Source organism: Gadus chalcogrammus, chromosome 20 (assembly GCF_026213295.1).
Source record: "Gadus chalcogrammus isolate NIFS_2021 chromosome 20, NIFS_Gcha_1.0, whole genome shotgun sequence".
Taxonomy (NCBI): domain Eukaryota; kingdom Metazoa; phylum Chordata; class Actinopteri; order Gadiformes; family Gadidae; genus Gadus; species Gadus chalcogrammus.
In genome coordinates, this window is record NC_079431.1 from 8,627,571 (window position 1) to 8,637,980 (window position 10,410).

The 10,410-nt window shown below is 46.3% G+C and overlaps 1 protein-coding gene across 1 annotated transcript; it reads left to right on the forward strand.

Moving 5' to 3' along the window:
* The first annotated feature begins 1,850 nt into the window (after positions 1-1,850).
* Positions 1,851-9,574, forward strand: LOC130373436 (rho-related GTP-binding protein RhoE). The gene is made up of 5 exons (XM_056579929.1): positions 1,851-2,133; positions 2,296-2,383; positions 7,373-7,482; positions 8,499-8,633; positions 9,227-9,574. Exons 1-5 carry the CDS (start codon positions 1,984-1,986, stop codon positions 9,473-9,475), a joined length of 732 nt encoding a protein of 243 aa, XP_056435904.1. The 5' UTR covers positions 1,851-1,983; the 3' UTR covers positions 9,476-9,574.
* The last annotated feature ends 836 nt before the right edge of the window (positions 9,575-10,410 follow it).

The following is a 10,410-nucleotide window of genomic DNA, read 5'->3' on the forward strand; positions in this document are numbered from 1 at the left end:
ATGACATTAATATATAGACACGTTCGCTGTCCTCTGTTTACAGCGATTAGCATAGTCGGAAAAATAAGTGTCAGGGAGCCAGCCCTGCATGGCACACATCATTAGCATGTGCCAGCCCCATTAGTGGCTCATTTCAGAGACAAGGAGACGAGTGGGGGGTGTGTGGCTGGTAAATGGCGAGCCCCAGGGTAAACTGGCAAATGAAATGGTTGTCGTTCACGAGAGAGGCAGCAATCGTCTCTCCCTCCGTCCTCAGACGATTTCCCCGTGCATGAATTCAGAAATGACGAACGAGGGGGAGGGGAAGGACGTTTAAGTCTGACCTGAGTGTTCAGGAAGGAAGTGGCAGGCATGTAGGTCAGTTGTATTATTATCAAGAAAAAAATGTACAAGGGAAATAAATTAATATTTCAAAAATCCTTACCAGCAAGTTCTACCAGGGTCTGAATTCTAGGTCTGAGGGTAAGTGGATTTTTATGGTTACTTTTAAAGGCCAAAAGGTACTCACACTGTACTGATACTTACCTAGGAGGATTTCATCCCATAGGGAAGTAGCCTATAGCACAGGGCTTGCTTGATCAAACGAGGCTGACTCTGATTCAAATTCTGATTCCATAGGATGCTTTTAACATGTCCTTACTTCAATAAAGATCAACTTGTATCACTGTAGAAGAGAGAGACAGGGACAGAGAGTGCCTATCACTACACATTAGGAAGATCTACAGTCTGTTGGGGGGCTTTTCCTCAGGTAAGGACATGGCAGATGCTGTCTCTGTGTCTGTCATTGCTCATCTCTGTCGTTATCCCTGACAAGCCCTGTGCGCACCACACAGAAAGTCAACATATTCCCCTTGAATAACAATCTATTCTGAATGTGTGTGAGTCTTGGCCTTCAATAAGGCAACATCTTGCTTTAAACTGCAGGGCGCAGGGTAAAGAGAATGGTCTTGTAGGAGGTTTGACTTCCAGCAAAAGGTGCATAGTCTACCTGTGTAGGTATTGATAAGCAAGGCACCTTACCCCATCTGAATTGAATGGTACTGCAAGTGAGTAAGGGACTTTGGGTAAAACTGTCTGCCAAATGACTAAATAATATTAGCTGATCTGCAATGCAGATACAGGAACACACACACACACACACACACACACGCACGCACGCACGCACGCACGCACGCACGCACGCACGCACGCACGCACGAAAGCACGCACGCACGCACGCACGCACGCACGCACGCACGCACGCACGCACGCACACACACACACACACACACACACACACACACACACACACACACACACACACACACACACACACACACACACACACACACACGGCAAACTTTAACCTGCCAGCAATAACATTCAATTAGAAAGATTCAAGCAATTAAACGGCCAGCCCTTAATGGATTTTGGAATGTTATGGAATATAATTTTGTTCATACTGAAATTTGAGAGGATAATATTGTAAAATGCATTCACAGTAACCAGTTTATACATGAGTAAAACAATAAATTAAATAAAAAAAATATTTATATTGAGAGAGAGAGAGAGAGAGAGAGAGAGAGAGAGAGAGAGAGAGAGAGAGAGAGAGAGAGAGAGAGAGAGAGAGAGAGAGAGCAGCAAAGTACGAGAGACGAATATAAATATACATTTGTTCTCAAGTGTTGTCTTGTCATGGGCGTCATCGCGCATCTATTGAGCATCATAGTTGGAATCGATGGAGCCATGCCCATCTTTGCTGCATGGAAGATTTGACAGTGAGGGGGCGCTATATTTCCACGAGGGAGACAGGGTGGTTGTCATCTGCGTGAGACCCGCGATTGGCTCACTCCTCCCATATATGTATTCGCCTTCCATGTCCCCGACTATAAGCAACAGTGGAGCAGGCAGAGGAGTGGCGCCGTGTGTCAGTAGTATCCGAAGCGCGTTTCGACTGGGATCTTAATTCACCGTGGAGCAGCACATGTCATTCAGGACAAGTCAATGAAGCAAACTCAATCCGGTCTCAAGCTTTCACCCACACCCGAGATGGATCCTACCCAGAGTGTGAAGTGTAAAATCGTGGTCGTAGGGGACAGTCAATGTGGGAAAACCGCCTTACTTCACGTGTTTGCGAAAGACTGCTTCCCAGAGGTATGTTGGGACAGTGAACGCCGCATCTTCCTGGGACTTCTAAATTCGTAAAAGAGAGGATTTGTGCATCTGGCGGCATTTCAGGAACGTTTACTTTTAGAGGCTTTCATGTGTATTTGGGTTTGTACGCTAACAACTGCTACGTCTCTTTCCTGTTTGTAGAACTATGTCCCCACGGTCTTCGAGAACTACACAGCCAGTTTTGAAATCGATACACAGAGAATAGAATTAAGTCTTTGGGACACATCAGGTAAGGACGCTTTTATATTTGTTCCTAGAATTGAACAGTGGTGAAATGTTTTTCCCCCCTAAACAGCCTAAGGGCGCGCAATAATGTAAGAACTTGTTTTTGTTGTGATCTGTGTTCTCTGGAAAGCATTGCGCACGTTGCGCAACTACAGAGCCGCCTGGTGTTCCGAGCTGACGCTGCGTGTTGGGAATGTTGGAACGGACCGCATCACTTGAAGGGTTTCTCTGCACAAAGTGGCGTACATGCCCTACCAGAACCACCCGTCGCACTTTTCACGGGCGTTAGAGGTTTTAATGCTTGGGGGAGTGGTTATATTTTACACGCGCCGGTTTGCTGGCTCCCCGCACCAACCCAACCACGCCTCCCCCCTGCATTCTCAAATATGCTCGATCAATAATGGCAAAAATATTTTTGCAACTAAAGCGATGGTGTCAAACACGCTGGCACGGGCGAGGAAATAACTGCTGACATGTAGCCTACATTGATTGGGCCTGCATGGATTACTTGTTCTGCAGTCGTTTAGAAATTTCTCAGCTCTCAGCCTCCGACCCTGGGGCGGAATAGTTCCTCCAGGAGCCAGGCATGGTACCCCCAGCTGTCGTGTGTGTGTCAGCTGATTCTGCTGAGGCTTGTCCAGGATGTGGTCTATCATTAAGCGGCCACACAGAGCAGGAAAGGGCAGCAGCAACGCATGCAGATGGACGTATACGCTCCACTGGACTGGCTGATTGGTCCGGCGGTTCATGTGAAATTGTTTCCGGGATCCTTGGCCCTCGCGTCCTATGTGAATGACACTGTTGTGGTGTGCGACATCGCCAGATCTCCTTTGTGTAAATCCTATGGACTAAAGGGGTCTGTCTGGGACCACACAGTCACATGCAGTTTACTCCACTCTCGGGCTCGAACCCTCCAGTAAGGCTGGTCACCTTCCTGCCCTATAAGTGCCAACCTGTAGATTTTTGTGTATTTGGTCATGTTTTGGTCATTTGATGGATGAACCTCCTTCTTCACTGGGCATTCTGTGAGTGTGAATGTGAGTGCTGATTCAGAGAGGGTTTCTGTAAATAAGACAAAATGGTGAGGGGAGGGCTTTTCTGTCATTGTTTTCCTAATGCGAGGAGGTGTTAATGAACCTGTTGCTGCATTCAGAAGCTCATTACGAAATGAAGGATGTTTAGATCATTTTAGATACATAAAAGAACCAGCGTTCTAGTTTGTGCTGGGTCTTTGTTGTGACCATACTGCTGATTCCCGAGAATCTGAGTATTCGTACGAAAGAAAAACAGAAACACAGTGCCTTGTGTACTGTACGTCTTGTCCCATCCTACAATAGCATAGAATTTAGCCTCCCCTCAACGGTTGAAGAAATGTTCTCTTCTTGTAGCACTGCATTCCTGTAAACGTTCACTGTAGCCTTTGCTGAGTGTCAGCTTCCACGAATGATTCCTACTGACAGAAAAGAAAAACAAGGCCTTTGTAACAAAAGGTTTTTTACTTTGTTTACAGACAAAAACAGCAAAATCAATTCCCCCTGTTGTTTCCCAGTGTATTGTTGGATTCACTTGGACTCCATGCAATATTAAAGGTTCTCAGAACGTTTTTCTACATTTTTGAGTCCAGTTGCGCAGGCACTTTTGTTAGCCTCACCGTTGACACAGGATCTGCACCCCAAGGCTTGTAGGGTACAGACGTACATTTATGCCGAAAGTGAACCTGTCTCACAAGTCAAGGATGCTGGTAATCCCCTGACCCTCTGAATGGGCGAGGTCCCTGGGTACCCCCCCTTTCCTTCACTATATCCTCGTGTATTCCACCGTTATCTCCACCTACGACGGGAGATTAATTTCTTATTTATTTCCTGGCCGAATGCACTTGTAGCGGAATAGACTGTCTGTCTGTCTGTCTGTCTGTCTTCAGTCGGCCTCACAAGGTGTGTGTCTTCAGTCGGCCTCACAAGGTGTGTGTGTGTGTGTGTGTGTGTGTGTGTGTGTGTGTGTGTGTGTGTGTGTGTGTGTGTGTGTGTGTGTGTGTGTGTGTGTGTGTGTGTGTGTGTGTGTGTGTGTGTGTGTGTGTGTGTGTGTGTGTGTGTGTGTGGGGGCCCCTTCACCCCATCCTCCGGGGCCATGCGTGTCATTGTTTGTCTATTTCCACATCGTCACTTCAGCAGCAGGTTGCCAATAAAGCTGGTTCCCTGTTAGCAGTCTGCTAACGGGGGGCAGAGTTTATCTCGTCTAAACTCTGCTCTCAATCAATAGTCTCTGAGTGCGTGCTTCCATGGCCCCAAGGTGGTATTGGTATTGTGGCCTTGCAGAGCAAACGCGACAAGCAAGCAAGTTCGTGCACACACACAGAGGTCACATGTCACCTTACCGGTCATTTGTGTAAGATCATATTATTTTTTTGATTTATTATGGGGAAAATGTTTGTCAGATTGGGAGTGGGTTGTGATTAATGGAAAACGGGTGCAAAATATCTAGGTCTAAGATGCTGTTGCTAAGGCATTCGTAATGGTGTCATTAGTTAGAAACGCCATATTTTCTTAAGTTCTTAAGAAGTCCCCTTTTGAAAATGCCTGCACCAGTTGTAATTGCAAGTCACTCTTTATGCAGCAGTCTAAACAAAAACACAGTTCATTTGTGATTTAGAATGGAACCGATTTACAAGCTTTAGGAAAGAATGTGTAAAACACAACCTTGGCGTTGACTCAAACACGATGTCGACCGTCCTCACAACCAACCGGTCGTAGTTTCTGCCTCCAGAGTGAGGCTCGGGCCCCCGAGTCTGATGTGTTGGAATAGTTAATCTCATCCTAGCATAATGTGTTTAAGGATAGGATGTCATGATCTTATCAAAGTCCTCGGTTTGGCGCGTAACAACAGGAAGCGAACCACTTGAGAGGCACTGAGGGGAAGAGCATGTTTGGAAATCGGATGTTGTAAACGAGGCTGATCATACCTTTTCATTATCTGCATTCCACCCAGAGAGAAACTGCTACGCAGATGGCATTTAACACTCGAATGCAGGCGCACACACACACATGTTCACGGCACGCCCACATGTGCACACACACAAACACCCACTTTGTTTTCTCCCCATTATGTGGGGAGAAAACACTTCAGTACACGGTACCACCAACCACCCTATCTCACAGACACACAGGCAGGCATGCGTGCATGCAAACAAACAAACAAACAAACATACACACCACCATTGTCCTCTGTTGTCTCTGACAGTAATGATCAAGCACACAGACTCCTTTACCATGGCTATTTTGGAGATCACCAAAATAGAGGCACCCCTTACCGGAGAGGGGGATGTGGGGTCTCGTTAAAATAGCGACAACAAAATGCCAGGAATCCCTGGCATTGGGACGGCAACACACGTGGAAAGTTGGACTCACGATTTTCCAACATCACCAGGGGTGCACCAGGCTTGTTGTTGTTGAACAGGTTTAATCTCTTTTCTCGGAAATCCAATTGGGCAAATTTGCTCTTGCGTAAACAGCTTTTTTTCAGTCAGTTAAAAACACGAGTTGAGTCAGTACGACCTGCAGCTAGGCTAGGGTCTCTATTAGGTTAGTACTTGGAATGCTCTGTTTGAAATGCATTCAGATTCATTGACAACACTGGGACCCAGAGAAAACATCCCATCTGTTTGTTGATGGTGCACGTCAAACATAATTACGTTTTGCAGACCTTCTATAATATTGCAGCGTAAACAAATGCTTTTGGCATTTAAAAATCGTATTCTCAATCCACATGGTCGATGCTGTCTGTAACCAAATCAAACGCTGCGGCTGTTTCTGAGATCCCGCCGGTCTGCTGGCTGTTTTTTGGATAATAGAATGAATTCATTTCCTGTTCTTTATGTAGAACCCTCCTCAAGGTGAACACTAACACAATCTCCCTTCCCTGTAGTGATGTGATTCTATTCTGGTCCCCCACAGGCCAAACAGCTGAGACGACACGCTTTTTACTAATTCATGGAGGCCCCCCCCAAGTCCTCGCTAGCAAAAAACATTCAGTGCATTAGGGGATATTAATGTTGTAATGTTGAGGGGGGCATATTTGGTTTTCGGTTTGATCCTGGCTATATGTATGATACTTTGATTCCACTTATTTAGACTTCCAGGATGTTGGAATAATGCCTTAAGATAAAGCATTCTTATCTACTTACAATTTGCATTTATTTTATTATCAATGGGTAGCTTATTGTCTTGTTATCACACCAGTTCCTCAACCAAAAGTACACAGACCTGGCAGTATTCCATAGAAAACCTTTTGATCTAAACAGAAAGCCATAATCACCCTTTCTCGCTTGCTGTATCAACAAGGAGTTGAATAATAAGCAGTATAAACTACTACCTCAGTCTACCTATATCCACAAGCAGTCTACCTATATGTCCATTTCCATTATGTTCCAGCAAAATGGTATGACATCCCTTCTATAAGGGCGTGTTTAGAATTGTCCCTTTTCCAACCCAATGAATATTTTCCAAAAATAATGTTGAAATATGGCATGGATTTATAAACTTAAAATCAAAGCAGACCTGCTTAGACGATACTAAAACCTATCCTAGCTTCAAGGTGTGATTTGTTGATTCCAGATTCTAAGTAACGTAGCAGTGCCGGCTAACTGCCGTCATTTCTGCGTCACCGACAACCTATTCTGATGCCAACAGTTGCGAGTAATTCCTTCCACTCCCGCAACTTATTCCCTGCTTTGCATACATTACAGGATAAAGGAAACCTGATGACTGTGCAAGAGCTGATTGGATTGCTCTATACCGGAGTTTGCCTGGACGGAGATAGCAATTTAATTAGGTTATGTCTCCGTTATTAAATGGTTTACCAGAGGGGGGTGTTGTGCTGCTAATGTATGGAAATGCAATCACTGAACGATGTATGGCACGTTTGCAGCCACTCTCTGTGTAAATATCTTCTATGTGTCTTGGTTCTTCTCCTACTGACTCGTTTTTTGTCCTTTCAGGCTCACCGTACTATGACAACGTACGACCACTCTCTTACCCCGACTCTGACGCGGTCCTCATCTGCTTCGATATCAGCAGACCGGAAACGTTGGACAGTGTTTTAAAGAAGGTAAAATCCATATTATTGTTATATCTTTTTTTATACCTCACGCAGGTTAAATTACAAGATAAAAAAGGGTATCAACCTCAAAAATCCACTCAGAGGAAACATCTCGTCCTGGGCGACACGGATGGATGGTCACTCCCTTGACCCCTGACCCCTCTCTCTAAAGGCCCTGCCTTTTGTGTTAGGGGGGCCAAGTCGTTTTCTAAAGAACCCAGTAAGACAACGACGGCCTGTACCACAGAGCGAGCTCTGCGTCCATTGTACCACTGGGATAAAGAGCGTGCAATAGAGTTGGCATTGGAGTTACGGCCTCTCTACCCCCACCCTTCGTCACTGTTAGGAGGTTAGGAGGTAGTGGACCAGGCACACTTGGACCCCTGTGGAGCTCTTCCATATACGTAGCCTGCCCTCTGACCTCTGAAGGCGCTCTGGTCAGAAGTGGGCCAACTGCCTGAATAGGGTCAGCAGTTGAGACGGGCGTGAGATGGGGGAGGAAGTTGAGATGGTACAGCCGTGATGGGAACATAATCAGTACAGTGTGTTTCTGTTCTGCATTGTTGTTCTACTCTTGACCCCCACAACCCCCCCACCTCCATCAACTCTCTGTCTCTCTCTCCCCCTCTGTCTCAGTCTCTGTCTCTCCCACTATGTCCCTGTTTTTTTTCTTGCCTTTCTTACTGCCCATTGGTTTCGTTACATAACGGTGTGCATTGTCTCTGGGGGGGAAACTGAAAGATAGACTGGTTCTGAAAAGCACCAGGACAGGCGGTCCTTCATGGCATAGAAAGAGCCTGGGAAAATCTTTGTTTTTCTCTTACTGTAATTAACACGGGTGAGCTTGACAGAAAGGGGGCCTTTGTACTTGTGTATGACTGTATAGCTGGGCAACCGCTTCAAGGTGGCTGAGTCACTGGGAAACGGTCCCATTTCTTTAGCTTTGGGTGTCCCAAGTTTTTGGTTTCCACAATGACGATTCTTCTTTTTTTTTCTTTTTCTTTTTGTGGTCTCTATTCTTCCAGTGGAGAGGAGAAATTCAGGAATTCTGTCCCAACACCAAAATCCTGCTGGTTGGATGCAAGTCTGACCTTCGAACGGACCTCACCACACTGGTGGAGCTGTCTAACCACAGACAGACACCAGTGTCATATGATCAGGTGAGGGCCCACCTACTAACATACCGAACTTTCATTATTTCTCTAGTAATTTGACCAGAGCCCAAATGTTAGGAATGCTTTAACAAGGAAACTGAATGGGCATTGTTGATACTTTTGGAGCAGGCTGGGCTAATCATATTACCGGGGACTAAGTAATCTGGATCAACTAGCATGATGGCAGAAGCATTATATGTGACATTTAAGACTCTGGCTCTTGTGTTTCTGTCGTCTAGCATGTCGTGTCTGGCATTCAATCCACATTCTTGGGAATGATCTTATCTTTCGCTCTCTAAGCTTCGGGTGATCCCCATCAGCACGGTCTTGAGCTGGTAAAGGGGAATCGCCTCGCTCTGCTATTTTCAAAATTAAAAGCGGAGTTCTGCTTTATGTGTGTGTTGTGCGAATAAATGTTTGTCTGCAGCAACTCAGCCCAACCCTTTTATTCACAACATGCCTATGAAGCAGTACCTTTTTTTTTTTTTGCAATAAGAAACCAGCCGGGCATTGCAGTTCCCCTTCAAGGCGATAGTATAATGGGAACATAATTTTTTAACGTCATCGTCTCGGTCTGGTCTCCCCCATTCCCCTCCCAGGGCTCCAACATGGCCAAGCAGCTGAGTGCTCCCTACATCGAGTGTTCCTCCCTGCAGTCGGAGAACAGCGTGCGGGACATCTTCCACGTGGCCACGCTGGCCTGCGTCTCCAAGAACAACAAGAACGTGAAGCGCAGCAAGTCCTCCCGGGCCACCAAGAGGATCTCCCACATGCCCAGCAGGCCCGACCTTACGGCGGTGGCCACAGATCTGCGCAAAGACAAGGCCAAGAGCTGTACTCTCATGTGAAGGGACGGGTCGATTTCCGCGACTTCCTTGGAACCGTGTGGACTTTTTGGACCGAGTAGGGGACGGCACAAGGCATTTGAAGGGGGAGGGGGGGGGGGGGTGGGGGGAGAGCAGGGCAGTGAACCATGCCCTGTACACCAAGCAGTTGAAGGATGACGGATGCTCAGCACTTTAAATCATCTCAAACCTACCTTCCCCCCCCCCCCCCCCCCCCCCCTGTTCCTGCTCTCCTGGTATCTATAATGTTGCGCTAGGAGAAATGAGTCTGTCCCGAAAGCAGTGCCATGGGATTTATAAACGGGGGGGGGAAAAAGAACAGTGAAGCTCCCAGTAATTGGAGAAGCTCATTGACGATGCCAACCAGAGATAACCCCCAAGCCTCAGAAACACTAGGGTCTGTTTGTCTCATGACGACAGGCCCCTCCTCTACTTTTCAGGCATTCATGGGGAGATGTTTATCCGCTTTTGGCCTTCTGTTCCCCTGAAAGCGACGTAAACATCCCTTTTTTGGCGATCGTGGTGGGTGATCTCCTACCTCGACAGGAAGTGGGGGCATGCGGTCCACTCATATCTTAAGATTAAAACAAAACGGATGAAAATGTGAAAAAAAAAAAAATGAAGACTTTAAAATATGTTAACCCCTCCCCTCCCTAAAAAAACGAAATGCATGCAAGAGACTGCTACTTTCTCAGTGAAAGGCCCAAGGAAGAGGACACTGGTCTCTTTGCGGTAGCCCCCCCAGCTCAAAGTGACAGAAACACTGTGGTTTCAGATCGTCTGTCTGTTGTGGATTTTCCCCCCGTTCTTTCCTTTTATAGGTCATTGCCTTGATGCGTTTGCCAAATGGAAGTGGGATATGTGTATTTTCTGTTGCCAGTGTCAGAACCTCGTTTAATGTGCCATTCCCACAAGTTACAACGCAAATTAATCTGTAG